This window comes from Borostomias antarcticus (assembly GCF_949987555.1).
Source record: "Borostomias antarcticus genome assembly, chromosome: 6".
Classification (NCBI taxonomy): domain Eukaryota; kingdom Metazoa; phylum Chordata; class Actinopteri; order Stomiiformes; family Stomiidae; genus Borostomias; species Borostomias antarcticus.
In genome coordinates, this window is record NC_140239.1 from 10,057,513 (window position 1) to 10,081,123 (window position 23,611).

At 48.6% G+C, this 23,611-nt stretch overlaps 1 protein-coding gene across 1 annotated transcript; it reads left to right on the forward strand.

Moving 5' to 3' along the window:
* Positions 1-371: 371 nt before the first annotated feature.
* scarf2 (scavenger receptor class F, member 2) lies at positions 372-21,991 on the forward strand (the record flags this gene model as incomplete). Its single annotated transcript, XM_084439471.1, has 11 exons — positions 372-481; positions 5,735-5,793; positions 6,067-6,168; positions 6,418-6,937; positions 7,864-8,082; positions 10,057-10,185; positions 11,119-11,222; positions 12,860-12,974; positions 13,378-13,475; positions 19,016-19,171; positions 20,754-21,991. 11 exons carry the CDS (start codon positions 372-374, stop codon positions 21,989-21,991), a joined length of 2,850 nt encoding a protein of 949 aa, XP_084295597.1.
* Positions 21,992-23,611: the final 1,620 nt, after the last annotated feature.

The window sequence follows — 23,611 nt, forward strand, 5'->3', positions numbered from 1 at the left end:
TCTATTTCATGCATGGGATGAATAATAACTACGCTCCACAGCGACGATGGGAGCCTTCTGACTGAGGATAACACAGTGCGTGTTCTAGTTTGGCTTTTATAACTTCTTTGGAACTGTGCTCTGAGAGTATTTTGGTGTCGCTTCACTTTCCCTCAACTCTTGGTACGTCGATGGCGTGACGGTGGCGAGACTTTTCTTCTCATTTGGATGTTACATTCGGATAAAAAGTTGCTGAAGTACTCGTAATTATCCTCACCGTGGATTATTCACGTGAAACAATTAGGAAACCACAAGATAGAGGGAAATTGTCGTTTTGGAGAGCAGACATGCGGAGCACAGGCGGCGTCTAGAAGGATGCTGTTTCTTGTACAATGGAGTTGAAAAAGACTTTAGCACTTATTGCGGTGGTTTGTTTATTTTTCTGCTCGAGTTTCAGTCAAGAGCTCAGTGCTAAAGGCAGGAATGTATGCAAATTACCCGGGTAAGTTGCCTAATTGTGATCAACACTCTAAACAAATAATTGTTTTGTCGAAAAGAAAAGGAATGCAGCTACCAGACTAACCGTCGTGTAGTTGCTTATTGGTCGTGTATTTTATATTATTTCATTCCATCTAGATAGGCCTACGTTTTTAATATATTGTGTTTGGGTTTTGACGACTGTTCATTGGAAACCTTGAATTCAGAGTCGTGCTCTTTTCGGTTTATTCCACGTACCAAACATTTTGGTGGATATAACTTTGAGACCAGTCTGCTTTTCCTATGCATAACGTTTCTTTCCAGGAGGAGGAGTCGCTCTGAGCCGCGTCCAGATGCGGACATCTGGAACTGAGTGTGCTCACAGCGCTCCCTAGGGGCGCGACCGATGAAGTCGTGGCGTCCGTTGATACGATAGCAAATAACCACATAGTGGTTCAGAAACTATTTGGAAACATTACATTTATCTGCCAACATTTTAGTGGTTTTAGGAAAAAACTCTCTGTGTTTTACTTCAGGCAGGATTTGCCCTAGAATGTTTCATGCTTTATAAAGTTAGCGATATCAGGGTTAGAGGCACTATTGGAACACCATGAAACACCATAACACATTAAAGCAGATCCAGGAAAACATTGTTCTACCAGTTGTTTCCCGAACCTCCAGACTGATGGCAACCACAGTCTCAGGAAAAAAGAACTAACAATTTCTAACAGTAGTGGAAAAGGTTAGAGATCCAACATTTTCAGGTTAGAAAGAACCATTTATGACTGTACGGCTCTGTCTGGAGCTATTTGCAGAGGGTTCTTCTGCCATGGTTTTATATGGCAAACTATGTTTAGAATGTAGTTGCAAGAATATGTGTTATCTAAAAGAATATCCATCAACTAAAAAAATGCATCAATCTAATGCTATAGCCTACTGGACACAGAGCAATATGGCTATAGCAACACAGAGAAGCATGTTTCGTGTCTGCGTATGCTTGGTAATCCAGCTGAAAGATCTGAGCCCTCGTGGCCTGCTGTAGAGAGGAGGCTGTCAGCTGGTGTCCACCTACCCTCACAGCCAAACTGAGATAAATCACTGCTGCCACACACCCCTCTAAAGATGAATGGTACATCCTCACCCGCAAGGTTTGGTGCTTTCCAGTTCATTTTACAGTGTGGTCACACACTCTCTCCCTCCATATGTTGCTGGTCATCTATGCCTAATGTTCCAAGTTTATACTGAGATAAGAGGATTTCTGTGATTCTGGCACCACTCTCAATATAAAGTCATGTTGTGATGGCTGTACTGGTGAACAGTGAACCAGTAACATGGCTGTACTGGTGAACAATGAGACAGTAACATGACTGTACTGGTGAACAGTGAACCAGTAACATGGCTACATGTGAACAGTGAGACAGTAACATGACTACTGGTTAACAGTGAGACAGTAACACAACGTTACTGGTGAACAGTGAGACAGTAACATGACTACTGATGAACAGTGAGACAGTAACATGACTACTGGTTAACAGTGAGACAGTAACACAACTTTACTGGTGAACAGTGAGACAGTAACATGACTACTGGTGAACAGTAAGACAGTAACATGACTACTGGTGAACAGTGAGACAGTAACAGGACTACTGGTGAACAGTGAGACAGTAACATGACTACTGGTTAACAGTGAGACAGTAACATGACTACTGATGAACAGTGAGACAGTAACAGGACTACTGGTGAACAGTGAGACAGTAACAGGACTACTGGTTAACAGTGAGACAGTAACATGAGTACTGATGAACAGTGAGACAGTAACAGGACTACTGGTGAACAGTGAGACAGTAACATGACTGTACTGGTGAACAGTGAGACAGTAACATGACTACTGATGAACAGTGAGACAGTAACATGACTACTGGTGAACAGTGAGACAGTAACAGGACTACTGGTGAACAGTAAGACAGTAACATGACTACTGATGAACAGTGAGACAGTAACAGGACTACTGGTGAACAGTGAGACAGTAACAGGACTACAGGTTAACAGTGAGACAGTAACATGACTACTGATGAACAGTGAGACAGTAACAGGACTACTGGTGAACAGTGAGACAGTAACATGACTGTACTGGTGAACAGAGAGACAGTAACATGGCTACTGGTTAACAGTGAGACAGTAACATGACTACTGGTGAAAAGTGAGGCAGTGACATGACTACTGGTGAACAGTAAGACAGTCACATGACTACTGGTGAAAAGTAAGGCAGTAACATGACTACTGGTGAACAGTAAGACAGTCACATGACTACTGGTGAACAGTGAGACAGTATCATGACTGTACTGGTGAACGGAGAGACAGTAACATGACTACTGGTTAACAGTGAGACAGTAACATGACTGTACTGGTGAACAGTGAGCAACGTGACTACTGGTGAACAGTGAGACAGTAACATGACTACTGGTGAACAGTGAGACAGTAACATGGCTGTACTGGTGAACAGTTAGACAGTAACATGGCTGTACTGGTGAACAGTGAGATAGTAACATGACTACTGGTTAACAATGAGACAGTAACATCGCTGTACTGGTGAACAGTGAGACAGTAACACAACTACTGTCTAAACAGTGAGACAGTAACATGACTGTACTGGTGAACAGTGAGACAGTAATATGACTATTGGTGAACAGTGAGACAGTAACATGAATGTACTGGTGAACAGTGAGACAATAACATGACTACTGGTGAACAGTGAGACAGTAACATGACTACTGGTGAACAGTGAGACAGTAACATGGCTGTACTGGTGAACAGTGAACCAGTAACATGACTACTGGTTAACAGTGAGACAGTAACATGACTACTGGTTAACAGTGAGACAGTAACATGACTACTGGTTAACAGTGAGACAGTAACATAGCTGTACTGGTGAACAGTGAGCCACCAGTAGCATTTTCTTTCATTCGTTCCATTTAGCCCTGTCTTCTTCTGCCTTCACTCTGGTGGAGAATGGGAGGAAGTAGTTGTGTGTTTTATCACTGTCGGCCAGTGTTTACTGTGTTTCCTAAATTAGCTTGTTGATTGTAATAGAGGTGCATGTATCGCCTGTTACCTGGATCAGCATTTATTTATTTTTCTCTTCTCTTCTTCTCTTTATCTTCCACACTCATTGTGTATTGGTATCCAGTTTATCATAGTAGCAGAGAATGTGAACTGTGACAGGACTATCGGACATTTGATCACACAGGGAGAAGATGTTTCCATCTGATTTTGTCAGCTTTGACATATATAATGTGTCGGCTGTCTGCTCATTCATGGCAGTGTTTGGCAAGAAAGGCCTGTTAAATGTAGATTTTTTGATCACGAAAGATCAAGGTGAAAGCGTCTTTGACTCACAGCAGTCTGTCTAAGCTGTGATAGATAGCATGGTGAGTCAAGGGTCAATTAGGGTCAAATCCATACATGAATGGGATACATTAAGATCCCAAAGGGTATAGATAAAGATATTATGGCTTACAGACAGTCCCATATATCACAGGACTAAAGGGTTTTAGCTGTTCTCATTCTAGCGTTACTGTTCAGTTAACTCGTGGGCGTGAATCAGCCCCAGTAAATCCCAGAGCTTCTTTCCCCAGTGACAGGCCAGCCTTGACGCTGTGCAGAGGGGTTAGGGTCGCGGTTTTCTAACACACGCCTGGTTTTAGGGGGGGATAAGAAGCGGCGTGCGCTGCCTGGTTGCGGGCGGGAAGCCGCCCGAACGCTTTAGAGGAAGTCGACGTGTGGCGGGGGCCAGGCGGAGGTCGTGGGCAGGGCGGGGGAGAGAGAGAGAGAAGAAGCATATGTCGTTTCCTTACAGACCGGGCCTCACTTCAAACTAGACCGACGTGACTCCCCAACAATCACACTCTTCCTCCTCCTCTTCCTCCTCCCTGGTGTGCTAGTTATCCTAGCTCGGCTTATCAGTTCTGACTGGGCCGTGTGTGTGTGGCTGTGGTCGGTCGGCGCCTGTGCCTCATCACTCGGGGTTGACACATCAAAGGGGGCGCGTTTGCTTTGAGTGTCGGATGCTGACAGGATGGCCGAGGTCGGGGCTAAGGGGTTCTGTTGACGGATGTGTACGGTGTATTCATATTTATAGAGCATGGCTCAAGGGCCAGGGACAATACCCAACAGACATGTGAAGTATTCAGCACCCGCCACATGACTGAGGAGTGTGAGGAGATGAAAGCATCGACAGGGTGGGCTGTGTTAGGGAGTGATAGAGGAGTCTGGGATGAGTATTGACTCAGTGGGCTGTGTTAGGGAGTTATAGAGGAGTCTGTGATGAGTATCGACTCAGTGGGCTGTGTTAGGGAGTTATAGAGGAGTCTGGGATGAGTATTGACTCAGTGGGCTGTGTTAGGGAGTTATAGAGGAGTCTGGGATGAGTATTGACTCAGTGGGCTGTGTTAGGGAGTGATAGAGGAGTCTGGGATGAGTATTGACTCAGTGGGCTGTGTTAGGGAGTTATAGAGGAGTCTGTGATGAGTATCGACTCAGTGGGCTGTGTTAGGGAGTTATAGAGGAGTCTTTGATGAGTATTGAGTCAGTGGGCTGTGTTAGGGAGTTATAGAGGAGTCTGGGATGAGTATTGACTCAGTGGGCTGTGTTAGGGAGTGAGAGGAGAGTCTGGGATGAGTAATGACTCAGTGGGCTGTGTTAGGGAGTTATAGAGGAGTCTGGGATGAGTATTGACTCAGTGAGCTGTGTTAGGGAGTTATAGAGGAGTCTGGGATGAGTATTGACTCAGTGGGCTGTGTTAGGGAGTTATAGAGGAGTCTGGGATGAGTATTGACTCAGTGGGCTGTGTTAGGGAGTGATAGAGGAGAGTCTGGGATGAGTATTGACTCAGTGGGATGTGTTAGGGAGTGATAGAGGAGTCTGGGATGAGTATTGACTCAGTGCTGTGTAAGGGAGTGATAGAGGAGAGTCTGGGATGAGTATTGACTCAGTGGGATGTGTTAGGGAGTGATAGAGGAGAGTCTGGGATGAGTATTGACTCAGTGGGCTGTGTTAGGGAGTGATAGAGGAGTCTGTGATGAGTATTGACTCAGTGCTGTGTTAGGGAGTGATAGAGGAGTCTGGGATGAGTATTGACTCAGTGGGCTGTGTTAGGGAGTGATAGAGGAGTCTGGGATGAGTATTGACTCAGTGCTGTGTAAGGGAGTGATAGAGGAGTCTGGGATGAGTTGTTTTTACTGCTCCACTAACTCTGGTTTAACCCCGCCTCTCTCTCCAGGTCAGCGGGTCTGGTCTGCTGTGGTGGCTGGGGGCAGCTAGGAGATGAATGTCTGCAACGTACGTACCATACCCTACCCAGTCACCCTGACTGCCTTCTAGCTCATCTGATACTGTATGTTGTTCTGTACTTATTGAACATTTGTCATATTTTCCAAGGCCTTTGTGGTAAAAGAGAACAGAATCTCAGTCAATCAGCCATGTTAAATAAATGTCAAATAACGTTAAAAAAAGTATGGATCTTCTACAAAATACTTGCCGTTGTCCAGTGTAATCTTGTAGTCCCCGCCCTGTGTGTGGGTCTGTTGTGATGCAGCGTCTCATTCATTGCAGCTCTCTGCGAGGGCAACTTCACCTGCAAGGACAACGAGGTGTGCGTCCGACCCAACGAGTGCCGTTGTCGCCACGGATACTTCGGAGCCACCTGTGACACCAGTAAGCTGCTTACCTCATCGACGTCGACGAATTAAAAGTGTTCCGTCTCTCTCAAGTGGACGCTGTGTCAGGGGGTCAGGTGGGAGGGGAGGCCTGTGTTTTCAGGCCTAAGTCCCCATCTGGGTTGTGTCTACTGCAGGACTCTCAGCTCTGTTAGGAGGGGACTGATGTCTCTGGTCGTGGTGGAGGAGAAACAGTTAAATACTGTGACATGCTGATGACATCATCATCGTCTTGTTTTTTTCCCAGAGTGCCCCACCCAGTTCTGGGGTCCGGACTGCAAGGGGAAGTGCACCTGCTTCCCCAACGGCCAGTGCGACGACGTGACGGGGAAGTGTTCGTGCAACCACAACCGTTGGGGCCCCAACTGCGAGCACGCCTGCCTGTGTCAGAAGGGCAAATGCGACCAGGAGACGGGCAAGTGCTCCTGCCACCCGGGCTTCTGGGGGCCGTCGTGCGCCAGCAGCTGCTACTGCAGCGTCAACTCGGTGTGCGACCAGAGCAACGGCCGCTGCCTGTGCAACCCGGGCTGGTCGGGCCGGAACTGCGCCATCCAGTGCAACTGCAACAACTCGCCATGCGAGCAGTTCACGGGCCGGTGCCAGTGCCGCGAGCGCCTGTGGGGCCCGCGCTGTGAACGCTACTGCCAGTGTGCGCAGGGCAAGTGCAACCAGAATGACGGCACATGCACGTGCACGCCCGGGTACCGCGGGAAGTTCTGCCGGGAGCCGTGCCCTGCCGGGTTCTACGGACAGAACTGCCGAAACAGGTGAGGGGAGAGAGAGGGAGAGAGAGATCAGAATGTTCCGGAATCCGCCTGAAACATGTGTAGTACACGTTTTTAATAGCGTTATTAAAACAAGTTCAGAGGGCGGTTGGGGTTTAATGTTCAGTTCGGGTTGTACGAGCTGCGTCACGGTGTGGATTTCGCGGTCTGAGATAGGAAATGTGATTTTGACGTGTGGCAGCTGATAACCCTTAACGTGTTCCACGGTGGAGCGATCCAAGCAGGGTCGCTATTCACATTACCCCATAATCAGGCAGCATGCTGGAATCATTCAGGTTAACTGCTTTACCTTGCTCTGCTTCCCTGCTGTTGCGCCGGTGTTACGCGGCCAAATCCCCCTGGCGGACCTTAGCTTTAACGTTCTGATGATGTATTGATGTTCCCCCTATAAAAACAAAGAGGCATCCAGGAACGTCTTGTGTTCGTGGAACTGCGGCGTGCGATAACAGCTCGGTAGCTCTGCGGTTTGACAGGGCAGAGATATGAAGATCTCGCCGAGAAAGAAATATCGCAGCACCTCCCACCCCGCTGCTCTCAAACTGTAATCGGTTTCACACATTGTGGCAGTTTCAACCACCGTTTAGAAATTCTGCCTTTACCACAGTAAATTAACTACACTTATATAACGCTTTTAAACAAAGGGCTTTACAATGAAGGCCCCTCATTCACCCAAACATGGCGGCAGCTGCCATGCAAGGTGCTAACCTGCTCATTGGGAGCGATTGGGGTTCAGCCTCTTGCCAAGGACACTTCGACATGTGGAGCCGGGATTCGAACCGCCGACCCTACGATGATTAGACGACCCGCTCTACCTCCCGAGCTACAGCCGCCCCTCCCCCTACTCCTGTGCAGGGAACAGTAAACCCGAGTAGAGGTTGTAACCCCTGACCTCTGGCGTCCCTCCCCAGGTGTGGCCACTGTAAGGGTCAGCAGCCCTGCAAGGTGACGGAGGGCCGCTGTGTGACCTGCGAGCGCGGCTGGAACGGCACCAAGTGTGACCAGATGTGCCCCCCGGGGTCGTTCGGGGAGAACTGTGAGGACACCTGCCCCCCCTGTAAGGACGGACACTTCTGCAATCGCATCGACGGGAAGTGCTCCCACTGTAACGCCGGCTGGATCGGGGATCGGTGAGAGGACACACACACACGCACACACACACAGACACATACATACATACATACATACACACACATACTGTACATATACACACACACACATACACACACACATACACACACATACACATACACACACACATACACATGCATATACACACACACACACACACACATGTACGCACATACATACACACACATACACATACACACACAAACACATGTACACACACACACATACATACACACAGATACATATACAGTAGGACCCTACTCATCCGAACTTCAGAGATCCGAACCTCCCAGTCTACCGGACAGGCTTAAAAAACGTTTCTTTTTTTTTAGCCTGCTATCTGGTTACTGGTGGGATTTTCATTACAGTACTGTAGGCCTACTTGCATTTAAATCGGTCATAATAAACATGTAGGCTACTGTATCCTACTGTGAATAAAAACAGAACTGTATGTAGACCTACATGTTGCCTGTAGGCTGTAGTTTAATTTCTTTGTTACTTTAATGTCAAGCGCAAAACGCAAACGAGTGCTGCGCGAGAGCTGCATTCCTTGCTAGCCAGAAAGCGCGTCAGCAACCTGTAGCAGAGGAGCATCGAGTCATTTTTCGTTCCCAGTTAATGGACTTCAGGAACACAGACGTGTTGTAAGCATGTAGATTAGTTTACTAGGCCTATTTGTTAAATAATAGCCTACAGCCTATAGCCGTTAGCCTACATCGGTTGTTTTAGAGACTTTCAATAGCCTGCAATAGCCTAAGAGACGACAACCTGTCTGTCATTTCATTTATTTATTTATTGATTATCATTTGCTCTAATTGTTCTAATATTGGGTTGTTTTTAGGCTATACCATTTTGTTCTGCGAATACAGTAGACTATGATGCAGCGTAGGTCTCATTTGAGAATAAAGTACTGTATTTGATCAAAGCATGCACTCAAGTGGCAATTCGTTTATTTTGTTCTAGGCTACTGTAGGCCTATTATAGGCTAGGCTGTATGAGTTTAGTTGGCTATTTGATTGACATTTTGATGCATTTTAAAGTAATTAAGGGTATTTATCGGTGTAGCCTATTATAAGTACCACGTATTGAATTTGGTGCATTTTAACATATGTTTCAGTCATCCGGACATTTCAGAGATACGAACGACCTTCGGTCCCGTTGGGTTCGGATAAGTGGGGTCCTACTGTATACACACACACACGCACACACACACACACACACATACACATACCTGTACACACATACACACATATACATGCACACACACACACACATACAGAACATACAGTATACACATACACACACATACATATACACATACATATACACACATACATACAGTATACATATACAGTACACACACACACACATACATACACACATACATACATACACACATACATACATACATACATACATACATACATACATACATACATACACACACACACACACACACACACGTACACAGGTTCTTATACACACACATGCATCAACACACACACATGCAACAACTCAAAACAGATACACAAACACGCTTGTGTTTCGCAACATGCCCACATAGAATCCAGAACATTCTTTATTAGAATTTCAACCACTTGACGGCACAACTTCAAAGATGACCAGGAGCAATGAATGTGCAGCCTGATGAGTGTGTGCTCCTCACTGCCGATGTTAATTACTGTAATCATGTAATTCCTGTGGTGTGTGTGCGTGTGTGTGTCCGTGTGGTCATACATGCGCACGTGTGTGTTTGTGTGTGTATGTATGTGTGTGTGTGTGTGTGTGCGTGCGTGTGTGTGTGTGTGTGTGTGGGGGGCGTGCGTGTGTATGCGTGCGTGTGTGTGCATGCGTATGTGTTGGTGTGTGTGTGGGTGTGTGTATGTGTGTGTGTGTGTGTGTATGTGTGTGTGTGTGTATGTGTGTGTGTGTGTGTGCGTGTGTGTGTGTGTGTGTATGTGTGTCTGCTGTAGGTGTGAGGTACGCTGTCCCAACGGCACCTATGGTGAGAACTGTGAGAAGGACTGCGGCCACTGCTTCAGCGGGGCGTGTCACGTGGAGACGGGGGAGTGTCTCTGTGACCCCGGGTTCTACGGGACCTAGTAAGCCACGCCCCCCACGCACAACACCCCACAACACCTGGCCTATACAAAAACAATTGACTCTTCCCTATACAACAGACAATAACAATTTACTGTACAGCTGTATACTTGAATTTTAATAATTGTACAGCCTATATTACAGTCACAGTCATCCATGATTGGATGGAATAAGTAGATGAGGGTCAATATGATAGACTGCTAGACTACAGATAGTAAATTGCCAGATTGGGAACCTTAATATTATGTCTAGTTATATGTCTAGTACCTAGGAACCGGATTGAGGAATTGATTATTGCTGATAAGATATTGTTAGCATGTCTGATTCTCTGATAGACTGTTCCAGCATGCCTTATGTGCTGCTCTGTGATCGTCCAGCATGCCTGATGCACTGTTCTGTGATCGTTCAGCCTGCCTGATGTGCTGCTCTGTGATTGTCCAGCCTGCCTGATGTGCTGCTCTGTGATCGTCCACCATGCCTGTTGTGCTGCTATCTGATTGTCCTGCCTGCATGATGTGCTGCTCTGTGATCGTCCACCATGCCTGATGTGTTGCTATCTGATTGTCCAGCCTGCCTGATGTGCTGCTCTGTGATCGTCCACCATGCCTGATGTGCTGCTATCTGATTGTCCAGCCTGCCTGATGTGCTGCTCTGTGATCGTTCAGCATGTCTGATGTGCTGCTCTGTGATTGTCCAGCCTGCCTGATGTGCTGCTCTGTGATCGTCCAGCATGCCTGATGTACTGCTCTGTGATTGTCCAGCATGCTGGATGTACTGCTCTTGGATTGTCCAGCCTGCCTGATGTGCTGCTCTGTGATCGTCCAGCATGCCTGACGCGCTGCTATCTGATCGTCCAGCACGTCTGTGTCGTCATACAGAGACTCGTGCGGTGGTGATCTGAAAGTGACTGTGTCGTTGTCTTTCCCACATGCCAGCTGCAACATGACGTGTCAGCTGGGCCAGTACGGGGTGAACTGCGCCCAAACCTGCTCCTGCCACTACAAGAACTGCAACCCCGTGTCCGGGGACTGCAACCTGCGTAAGACAACAGCACCGCGTCGCCCAAAACACGTCGCTTTCATTGGAATAAAGTTGTGTTTAGGCGCCTGCTTAGGTGATGCATTTGAAGGAAGTTGAATGGAGGGTAATATATACCCTATATATATATTATAATAATCATAATCATAAAAATATCAACATATAAACACATATTCGTGACAAAATGCAAACTTTCCTACATCAACCAAATGGCAGCGTAGAGCGGAATGTGTCCACACCAGCCCTGAAAACTTGAACTGTTTGTCTGGCTAAATAACTAGTTGCTAGCGGTGACACGGCTGTATAGAATGTCCCAGTGTTGGCTGGGGACAGCGTGAGCGCTAACACACATGTCTATTCAGGTCACCGTAGTGGAGCTAACATTGTGGGACTGGATAGTGTTTCCAGGCCAGACTGGTGTCCTTTTTACTGCTGTGTTTGTTGGCAGCATTCCTGTTCAGAATGAGAAGAGAGAGGGAGAGAGAGAGGAAGAGAGAGAGGGGGAGGGAGAGAGAGAGAGGGAGAGAGAGAGGAAGAGAGAGAGAGAGAGGAAGAGAGAGAGGGAGAGAGAGGAAGAGAGAGAGAAAAGGAGGGAAAAACAGAAGAGAAAGGGAGAATGAAAAGAGAGTTAAAGATTGGAGCAGTAGAGGAATCGTGAGAGGACGAGAGAGAAAGGAGTGTGTGTGTGTGTGTGTGTGTGTGTGAGTGTGTGTGTGTGTGTGTGCGTGTGTGTGTGGAGAGGGTGGGGGGGCGGGGGGGTTAAGGAAACAGGGTCACTGGAGGCCTCAGTAAATGGACATGTCAACGGGGAAATGGTGTGATGATGTCATCGGGTCAGGCTGGGGGGCTCGCCGGTCCCCTTCCTTTGTCCAGCTGTGAGCCCAGCGGGCGTACGCCCCTCCATCAGGCCCCGCCCAGGCCATGCCCCGGCCACGCCCAGGCCACGCCCCCACCCAGGCCACTGGCTGGCCCTACATATCTGCTAACAAATAGCTTTCCTCAGGGCTTGTGTCATCTCTCCTCCTGACACACACACACACACACACACATACACACACACACACACACACATCTCTCCTATGATTATACTGTAGTCCCAATGCTATGTGATGCAATAAAGTCCTGTTGATGTCAGGCCTCCTGCTGCTGGCCCAGAAACAGAGAGGGGGTGGGGCGGAGTAAATCATCCATGAATACGATGGAGGGATGAGATGGAGGGAAGGATGGGAGGGCAGGAAGAGAGGAATTCATTACTGTTTCAAAACGTCTCTTGAAGGTCCATTCTCGCGGCGCAGAAGCGATTCTGCAGGCTGTTTCTGAAGTGTGTAGCTACACAATGTGTCAGATTCAACGAGTCCCAGTTCGGGTTTTTTCAGAGGTTATAGTAACAATTTCCCAAATCCTGCGTTTCGACCGTCTATGTTCACGAGCACAGAAGCACTTTCAAGAGAGTCACTGACTGAACAAATTTTTTGGGGGAATTTAATTTGGGAGTTGAATTGGAGTTTAATCCTAAATCCTAAGTCTTTATTAGAGTTCTGATAACGTAACAGCTGACCAGCAGAGGTGTATAGTCCCAGCGTGGCGCCCACCCACAACCACCCCCCCCCCTCCCCCTGCGTCTGTCCTGTTCCCCAGAACCCAACCAGAGGATGGGCGTGATCGCGGCAGGAACCCTGGTGTCCTTCCTGCTCATCCTGCTGCTGGTTCTCCTGGGCTGCTGCTGCCTCTGCAGGAACAAAGACCACCACAAGTGAGTGACAGACCGGCGGGGGGTGCATGCTGGGAGATGGAGTCCATAACGGTTTGACGTTTGCCCCGGTCATAAAAATATCTCCTGCATCGCAACTCCAGATGTTCTTCAGTTCTGTTTTTACAGCATAACTGGGACAGTGTGTGTGTGCTGTGTAATGGAATTCTCAATGATTGATTTGACATTGCGTGTTATCCTGTGGTGCCGATGCTGCTTGTTGTAAATACATTCATGCTTAGTGTACTGTACATATGTAGATAAATACAGTACGAAGACAGTTTCTACATATTGATATGATAAAAACTCACCCCACATTTTGAGCGTGTTGGTGTGGATAATGCAGTGAGTTTTCCATGGCGTCATCCCCTTTTTCCAGTCCTGACCAAGACAACTCTACCAACAGCAAAAAAGCCAAGCGCCTCCTGTGTGGACGATTTAGCCGAATCAGCACCAAACTCCCCCGGATTCCCCTGAGGCGACAGAAGCTGCCCAAAGTAGTCGGTAAGCCCCAAACCAAGCCCCGCCTGAGAGCAGCTCAACCAAGAGCTGCTCTCCTCAGAACCGAACGCAGCATGGTTTTATCCAACACAGCTTTATCAACGTCCTCATGATGTCAGAGTATATTCAGTTATGGTAAATTAATTTCCCTCTTAGAATGCTGGGGACACTGTCATATAAACACTCATCTTTAGACACCTCCTGAACTCACAGCTTGTGAGTGGAAATCCACTCTTCAGCTCAAAGCAAGTCAGTATTTGTAAACGGCACTGCCAATAGGAGCCAGAATTCTGTTTCAGGGCTGCCTTGTCTAATGTGACACGCCAGATGGTTAGTTTTTGCACAACCATCTGGGAAAGCTCAGTTGGAAACTGTTTGGAAAAGGGCAGGCACTTTAAAAAAGATACAGGATGAACTATCTGTCAGGGCTTCTCACTGTCCCCATATCTAGTGCTGCTATAGTTCCCAGGACTCTGATTGGCCCGAACAAATCCTGTTCTGGCCCAAACAGATCTCTATGGAGTTTTTCCAGACTGATCTGCAGAGAGAAACAGAATATGAGATCAGGATGGTCTCACAAGGCTAACTTTGGTCTGCGTAGGATAGACAATGAATAGGCTTGAAACGTTTTAAGCATCTGCCAGTGGGGTATGGGGTTAGAGGAGCCAGGAGGGTATGGGGTTATAGCGGGAGGGTATGAGGTTATAACAGGAGGGTATGGTGTTAGAGGAGCCAGGAGGGTATGGGGTTATAGCGGGAGGGTATGAGGTTATAACAGGAGGGTATGGTGTTAGAGGAGCCAGGAGGGTATGGGGTTATAGCAGGAGGTTATGAGGTTATAGCAGGAGGTTATGAGGTTATAGCAGAAGGGTATGGGGTTATAGCAGGAGGGTATGGGGTTATAGCGGGAGGGTATGAGGTTATAACAGGAGGGTATGGGGTTAGAGGAGCCAGGAGGGTATGGGGTTATAGCAGGAGGTTATGAGGTTATAGCAGGAGGTTATGAGGTTATAGCAGAAGGGTATGGGGTTATAGCAGGAGGGCATGGGGTTATAGCAGGAGGGTATGGGGTTATAGCAGGAGGGTATGGGGTTATAACAGGAGGGTATGGGGTTAGAGGAGCCAGGAGGGTATGGGGTTATAGCAGGAGGTTATGAGGTTATAGCAGAAGGGCATGGGGTTATAGCAGGAGGGTATGGGGTTATAGCAGGAGGGTATGGGGTTATAACAGGAGGGTATGTGGTTATAGCAGGAGGGTATGGGGTTAGAGGAGCCAGGAGGGTATGGGGTTATAGCAGGAGGGTATGGGGTTATAGCAGGAAGGTATGAGGTTTCATCTCAAAGGAATGTTCTGGTCGCAGGGCCTTGTTATTCTTGGCACTATTAAATGCCATGTGTTCATATTATTACAACTCTTTTCTCTTTTCTTTGCTTGTTTCCCTCCTTTCCTCGTTATAACCCTACCCTCTACCCTCAGAAAGCTCCTACCCCCAGAAAGACCCTATCCTCAGAAAGCTCCTACCCCCAGAAAGATCCTACTCTCAGAAAGCTCCTACCCACAGAAAGATCCTAACCTCAGAAAGCTCCTACCCCCAGAAAGATCCTACCCTCACAAAGCTCCTACCTCCAGAAAGATCCTAACCTCAGAAAGCTCCTACCCACAGAAAGATCCTAACCTCAGAAAGCTCCTACCCCCAGAAAGCTCCTACCCTCACAAAGCTCCTACCCTCAGAAAGATCCTACCCCCAGAAAGATCCTACCCTCACAAAGCTCCTACCCCCAGAAAGATCCTACCCTCACAAAGATCCTACCCCCAGAAAGATCCTACCCTCAGAAAGATCCTACCCTCACAAAGCTCCTACCCCCAGAAAGATCCTACCCTCAGAAAGATCCTACCCTCACAAAGCTCCTACCCCCAGAAAGATCCTACCCCCCAGAAAGATCCTACCCTCACAAAGCTCCTACCCCCAGAAAGATCCTACCCTCACAAAGATCCTACCCCCAGAAAGATCCTACCCTCAGAAAGATCCTACCCTCACAAAGCTCCTACCTTCACAAAGCTCCTACCCTCAGAAAGATCCTACCCCCAGAAAGATCCTACCCCCAAAAAGCTCCTACCCTCACTAAGCTCCTACCCCCAGAAAGCTCCTAACCTCACAAAGCTCCTACCCTCACAAAGTTCCTCTTGGAGTCTCTGTTATTAGCAGCAGCCAGTGGTGTTGGGCCAGGTTAGCGCTGCTGAGTGACATTCTATCAAAGGGGCCTCTGTTTGTCTCAACGTGGAAAACCTCTGTCTGGAGGTCTCATGGTTGTGTGTGTGTGTGTCTGTGTGTGTGTGTGTGTGTGTGTGAGTGTGAGAGAGAGAGAGACGCTGGGCAGTTTCTTAAGGAGGAAGGTTATGAACTCTCAAGGCATTCGCTTTGTCCTTTACAGAAGCCTATATGTTCGAAACAACGTTTTGTTATTGTGTTAGCGTGTTAGCGACAATGCTAACCGCTCGGCCAATTGGCATAGCAGTTGAACCATGAGTAGCGTGACTGCATTTGCGTGCACAGAAGAGGTCTCAAGTATACCCTGTAGTATTGAGGAATCGTTTAACTATTCGTAGGCTTTCGTAGCGCCGCAGTGAAATACGACACTGAAGGCCGGCCATCTCAAAGCCGAGCAGCGTTGAAGGAGTTAAAGCGTGGTGACCTGGATTTTTTTTCTTTCCACCACCGAGGAGAGAAGCATGTGGCTCCCCAGTTATTCAGCTGATCATTGAAGCGAGCAGCTGTCTCCATCATGCCTGTGTAAAAACGAGGCAGAAACACTATCGTCTTTGTCGCTTCAAGTCACGGCACATTAGCGACGGCCGTCTTCTTCACCAACACCCCTTCACAAACAGTCCACCAGAGGCTGTGAAGAGGACATTTTGGCCAGAGGTCAGGATTCGCCTACAAACAAACCACCCTTTCATCCTTGCCTTCACAGGGATACAGTCTAGGTTGCTCTCTGTCTAAACAAAGCTGTCTTCAAGATTTTTCTTCTCTGTGTTAAAAAACAGACTTCAGGACCCATGCAGATAAACCCCTCTTTTACTTCAGTAGAGAGGCTAGTCGCTCCATTTCGCTCTCTCTTTCTTTCTCTCTCTCTCTCTCTCTTTTTATCTGTCTGTCTCTCCTCTCTGTCGTTCTCTCTCTGTCTCTGTCACTCTCTCTGTCCCTGTCACTCTCTCTCTCCTCTTTCTGACACACACACTCACTCTCTCACTCTATCTCTCTCTCTCTCTCGCGCGCATTCCAGAGGGGGCCCGCTTGGCCCGGGACAGGAAGTGGTCAAAGTTACCCCAGCCGTGTCAGACCTGTGATTTACCCCCCTCTGGGGTCAGTGGCAACAGATGTGGCACACAAAAGAGGAAAGAGGAATTGGGATCGGAGGAGGGAGAGAGAGAGAGAGAGACAGAGAGAGAGAGAGACAGAGAGAGAGAGAGAGAGAGAGAGAGAGAGACTGAGAGAGAGAGACAGAGAGAGAGAGACAGAGAGAGAGAGGGAGAGAGAGAGAGAGAGAGAGACGGAGGGAGAGAGAGAGACAGAGAGAGAGAGAGGGAGAGAGAGAGAGAGAGAGAGACGGAGGGAGACGGGGAAGAAGAAGAAAACCTTCGCTCACTCTTACTCTCCCAACATCTCTGAACACACTCTCCCACCCATCCCCCCTCTGCCACTTCCACACGGCCCGTAGCTCTCACACACACTGCTCTGCTTATAGTTTGTCATTCCGTATTTACTCCGCACCCTACATCCCTATGTACCCCCCCCCCCCCCTCCTCCATGTCTTAAAGCCCCCCAGAAAGTGCCTCAGAGTGGGCCCACCTGCTTGGCCGGGACAGCTGTGCTGGGGCTACGCAGCTGGGGCCTGTCAGCAATGCCCCGCTGTCCTCTGGCCACTGTAGCGTAGAGATAGGGGGTGGTTCTAACTCGCCTGCAGTCCGCTGAGACCCTTCCCCCGCTTCCCCCACCAGACTTGTAGTCTGGAGTCCGCATTCAAGGCCAACAGTTGTTGTTCTGTGCTCATTGAAGCTGCGGCCTGAGATGGCGGTGTCAGTTTGTTGGCCATAGCTGAACCGCACTGGTCCAGTCTAGTCGAGCGGCGGTCCCGTCAGAGAGACCGATAACCCTAAACCTATAAGCCTATGAGGAGAGTTAGCCTGTTAGTCCAGTCAGTCATTTGAGCCAAATAGAACATACTAGAGTGTGTGAGTAGGGGGCAGGGGGGTTCTAACGTGCCTGCAGTCCTCTGAGAACACCCCCCCTACCACCACCACCACCCCCACCATCAGACTACAAGTCTGGAGTGAGCATTCAAGGCCAGCAGTTGTTCTGTGTTCATTGATTGAAGCTGTGGCTTGAGATGCCTGTGTCAATTTGCTGGCTAGCGGAACCGTATTGGTCCAGTCTGGAGCTCCTGTCAGACAGGCTAGAAGATGAGCTCATCTCACAGGCCATTCAGTCTTCAGTCATATCTGAGCAAAATATCATCGGGACGAAAGTGAAGCAGCTGTGAAGTGAATTTCTGTGACTTTTCTGTCTCTGAAGATAAATATTTGGGTTTGTATACTGTACACAGTCTATGGTTCCTACCAGCTGCGCGGTCCGACTGATCCACGCCAAATTAATTTCTCAGAAATACAGCACGCCTCGCGATTCTGGTGAAAGTCATCGTAAACAAATCAACAACAAATGGTCAGTGTACTTAAGAGCCGCGATGAAGCGAAACCGCCGGCCCGACCGGCGTCCGGCTCTCCCAGAGCGTTCAGTCCCCTCCGGTAGGGCTTCTTCCTGGTGTCTCATCGTCTCATGGTGTGGGCTGATGTCAGCGCTAGTCAGATTTACAGTTGGGGGATTTTGGGGAGTTCCACAGAGATGCAGCATGAGCAGACAGAGATCCATGTTCTCTGGAAAACTTCTGAAAGTGCTGACAGTACAGATAATCTCATAACGAGAGTTTAGCTGAGGGTTGAGTGGGGTTATGTGTCACGGGAGGGGGGGTGGGGGGGGTGTCAACATGTGTATCTTATGTGTTCAGTAGTGTCAGTGTTCAGTTAACGCCCCAGGCACGTCCTCTCCTCATCGGGACGGATAGGAAGAGCTACCGTACCACAAACATTCTGCAAACCCACAGCTGTCCTCGGACGCTGGGTCAGAGCAGAGCCACATGCAAAGAGGAGGGATGGATGGAGGGAGAGACGGAGAACTGACCTACATTCAGCAAAGAGGGAGACGTCTCCATCCAGAAAGAGAATCCTTTGATTTAATCTAATGCTGTCTGGGAATACCCAGCGAGTTCAGGAATATCACAGTTCCCAGCACTAAATCAGGCGCTTTACTTGACTGTCAAACTGTTCTTTATAAAGCCTAATTCATCTTCCTCCAAGTCAGTGTCCTGTGACCCTGGGACTCCCTGATTTCTCAGGGCTGTTGTTCTTGTAATGTGCTCCCCTCCCCCCCCCGCTGACTGCTCTGCTCTTCTGCCCCCCCACCCCCTTCCCGAACCCCCACCCCCAGTAGCCCACCACGACCCCGAGAACACCTTCAACTGCAGCTTCATCGAGCCGCCCTCGGCGGCGGAGCAGCCATCGCCCTCGTCCTGGTCCTCCCAGGAATCCTTCTCCTCCTTCGAGAGCGGAGACGACGGGCCGGTCTACTGCGTCCCTCATGAAGGTCGGTCGGTCAGCAGGACACGGTCACAACAAATGCAATAAGTAGTTGAGGGTCAATTTGTAGTCCAGACTGCTCGACTACAGATAGTAAACTGACAGATTGGGAACCTTATGTCTAGTTGCGTACCTAGGAGCTGGAACGAGGAATTCATTAGTGCTGATGAGATATTCTAATGACAAGCGATACCCAGAATTCCAATGTACCAGTTCTGGTTATATATGGCAAAATAAACATTATATTCTATTCAAAGTCATGTCCAATAATATAGTCATAACCACTAATGTAGGTTTGGACTAGAACCATAAAAATGTACATGCAAATATTATTTTATACTGTACAGTTACTGTTACTGGGACTATATACAGTATATACATATACTGTATATAGTCCCAGTTTTTCCTCTTTTTATGCTAACCCTTATCTAGTGTCATTTTCGTTACTCTGTATCTAGTGTCCTTTTCTTTCCAACCTTGCTGTAATTTCAACTGCTGAAACTTCAAATTTCCCCCTGGGGGGTTAATAAAGTATCTATCTATCTCTCTATCTCTCTATCTCTCTATCTCTCTCTCTCTCTCTCTCTCTCTCTCTCTCTCTCTCTCTATATATATATATATACACACACATACGTAGACACACACTAAGAACATAGGCATGCACATACACACACACACATACACACAAACTGTACACAAACTGGAGTGTTTAGAGAGGTGGTCAGGCCCAGGATGATTCGTACACCGTTAGAGGGGAGATAAGCATCTTCTGAGCTACACCTAGCCCCGCGCCTCAGCTGCTGTGGTGGATGTTGAAACATAAACAGGAAATGGAAGGCTAATGTCAGCACATGGCTCATGTTCAACGCATGACTCACTTCTCAGAATTATTGTGAAAAGCAGAAGAGTGGCTTCTCAGCATCTCATGGTCTTCAGCGTTTCAAGTTGAGAAAATTGATGATGATCAAATCAAGTTTATTTATATAGCACAGTTTCATACACGCGAACGCAATTCAAAGTGCTTCACAGTAATAAAACAAAGGCAATACAATATGATGACGTACTGTACTAAATGACAGCAGATCAACAGTAGCCGGACTCACAGCTGGACACTCATTGCTGAAGTGGGGGTCCTCAGCGATTAGTTTAAGTCCTATCCAAACACAGTTTTAATTCCGTCATAGGAGTCATCGCATTCAAAGGACACTGATTGCCCTGATTGGAATTCTAACCGAGAAATCACTCTGGACGAAAGCTTTTCCAGACCCTGAATCGCATTCCAAAAATTAGAGTGTGCGTGCGATTCCGGCGGCGGTGGAGCCAGGCTAGACCAACAGTACAAACAGATTTGGTTTGGCTGAGATGAGTATACAGTATTCAGAGTGTAGTTAGATCAGGATCAGAATCCGTTTATTGTCAGGCTGCTTACAACATACTAGGAATCTGCTTCGGTCAATGGTGCATCAGACAACATTGACAGCAGTATAGTAGTATAGTTGTATACAACACCTGACTAACGTTACTCTGCTACTGGTCTCTCTCTCTCTCTCTCTCTCTCTCTCTCGCTCTCTCTCTCTCTCGTTCCACAGAGTCGCTGTCTGAGAGCAAGGGGAAGAGCAGCCCCGCCCTCGTGACTGAGCAGCCAGTCGCCAGCGAGGACGACGCCGGAGAGTACACCTCCCTGAAGGACACCGCCAAACCTGGCAACCCGACCGCTGGCGCCGCCCCCGCCCCCACCGCTGACGGGAGCGAGCAGCCCCTGCTGAAGTCGTCCGACAGCGAGGGCTCCACCAGCGGCTCCGAGCCCGCCATCGGGGCTCTCTACGCCCGCATCGGGCGCCTCTCCAAGCACTCCAAAGAGGACGAGGGCGACGGGGTCAACGCCGCCGCTGCCACCCCCGAGGTCAGGGGTAACGGAAAGCCCCCGCCCTCTCCGGGGAAGATCAAGCCCCGCCCGCCAGACCCTTCCACCAAGCCAAAGGTGTCGTGGATCCACGGCAACAACGCCACGGGGTCTCCCCAGCTCGATCCGCAGGGGCGGGGGCCGGTGGCGCCCAGGGAGAAAAAGAGGAGCTCCAGTGACGGCTCGGTCAAGAGCGAGGAGCGTCAGAGGCTGAGGGAGCAGGCCAGGGAGAAGAGGAGCCAGGAGGGGAGGGGCGCCGGGCTCAACGGCTCCCCCAGCAAACACAAGCCCCAGCGGGGGAGCGAGCACAGCGGCAGCGGCGGCAGCAACCACCTGGAGCACATCAACGGCGTGGTCCAGAACGCCCTCAAGAAGATCAGCAACTTCCACGGCTCCCCGGAGAGGAAGGCCGCAGGGTCCGACGGCACCAGCAGGGAGCCTCCCAAGAGCCCGACGGTGATCCACCCGGACAGGAACTCGGAGGCGGCCACCCTGCTGGCGGCGCAGCTGAAGGAGAAGACCCAGAGCATCAACAGGAACGAGGGAAATGGCCTGGCCAAGACCACCAACGGCCTGGTCGCCCCCCAGGCCCAGCGGGAGAAGCCCACCCCTCCGCAGAAGGCCAAGCGGACCGCCGCGCCGGGACACCACCACCAGGGCTCGGCCAAACCCCTGCTGCCCACCACCGCCGGCCTCCACAAGATGGTGGCGCCCGCCGGGACGCCCGAGGCCAGGAGCCCGGAGAAGCAGGACTTCAACGTGTCCAGGGCGGGGGACGCGGTGGTGGACCCCACGCCCAAGAAGACCCCCATTAAGAAGCCTCCACGGAAGAAAGGTAAGGAGGGGACAGTGGATGCGGAGAGCAAGGAGACCAAGCCCCAGCAGCCAAAGACAGCCATGATGCCACCACACATAGTGAAATAGACACTTAGAACTCCCCAGTAAGCAGGGTTTCTATTGGACATCCTCCACGAATTCCCCCAGCAAGCAGGGTTTCTTATTGGACGACCACCACTGGACAATGTTGACTTTTTGATGAAAAGACATTCAAAAAGACTTGGTGGTTTTTCATTAAATGAGTTTATTATTGTGTGTGTGTGTGTGTGTGTGTGTGTGTGTGTGTGTGTGTGTGTGTGTGTGTGTGTGTGTGTGTGTGTGTGTGTGTGCGTGTGTGTGTGCGGGTGTGTGCGGGTGTGTGCGCGTGCGTTTGTGTGTGTGTGCGTGGGTTGTGATCAGGACCGGTAGCAGGTGAGTAACTATGGTTCATGGGTTCAGTGGCACCAGTTTATTCCCCAATTCACTGCATACCAGCTAGTATTACATGAACTGAAGTGATATGAACGAGTTAAGCAAGCCGGACATAACTGTGCGAGACTTTCCGTCTTTGGGAAAGTTTTGAAAGCGGAAGACAATCATGTTTTTTGTTTTTTTATTTGTTCATCTATATTTCTATAATGCTGGCCACTATATTTATGTATGAATCTATGACAAACATGTATCATTCAATTTTACTGTATAGCCTATACAACAGGAATCTAATAACCTATGCAAAATAGAGGAGGTCTCGGGGCAAGGTACTATAATACACATTACAGTAGTCTGTTAGTCGTCTTTGATTCTATTTTAGGAAAAAATAAAAGATAGTCTCCTACTCAAATCTCCTCTGCTGTGACTTTTTAATAGATGACAACGTCTCAGCCATGAGCCTTTGAGTGTGCGACTTTCTTATTTTTTTTTTTATTATCTCAACTTCAGTACCCCGTCTTAGTTGTCCTCTCTAATTCCTCTTTAGGCTGACTTCAAAGAGAACGTCCTTCTTTAATCACAGAGGGTTTATTTACCCTCATTCAGATCCTCATTCTGCTGGCCACAGCTGGCTATGGCTAACTGAGCTATTTATGGCTAACTGAGCTGGCTATAGATAACTGAGCTAGTTATGGCAAACTGAGCTGGCTATAGCTAACTGAGCTAGTTATGTCTAACTGAGCTAGCTATGACTAACTGAGCTGGTTATGGCTAACTGAGCTAGCTATGACTAACTGAGCTGGTTATGGCTAACTGAGCTAGCTATGGCTAACTGAGCTGGTTATGGCTAACTGAGCTAGCTATGACTAACTGAGCTGGTTATGGCTAACTGAGCTAGCTATGGCTAACTGAGCTGGTTATGGCTAGCTGAGCTAGTTATGGATAACTGAGCTGGTTATAGCTAACTGAGCTAGTTATGGCTAACTGATCTAGCTATGACTAACTGAGCTGGTTATGGCTAGCTGAGCTAGTTATGGATAACTGAGCTGGTTATGGCTAACTGAGATAGTTATGACTAACTGAGATGGTTATGGCTATTATGGATAGCAGATCTGGTTATGGGTAGCATATCTGGTTATGGCTAACTGAGCTAGTCATGACTAACTGAGCTATGGATAGCAGATCTGGTTATGGGTAGCATATTTGGTTATGCTAACTGAGCTGGATATGGCTGACATGGTTATGGATAACTGGTTATGGCTAGCAGAGCTGGTTATGGCTGTCTGGTTATGGCTGATT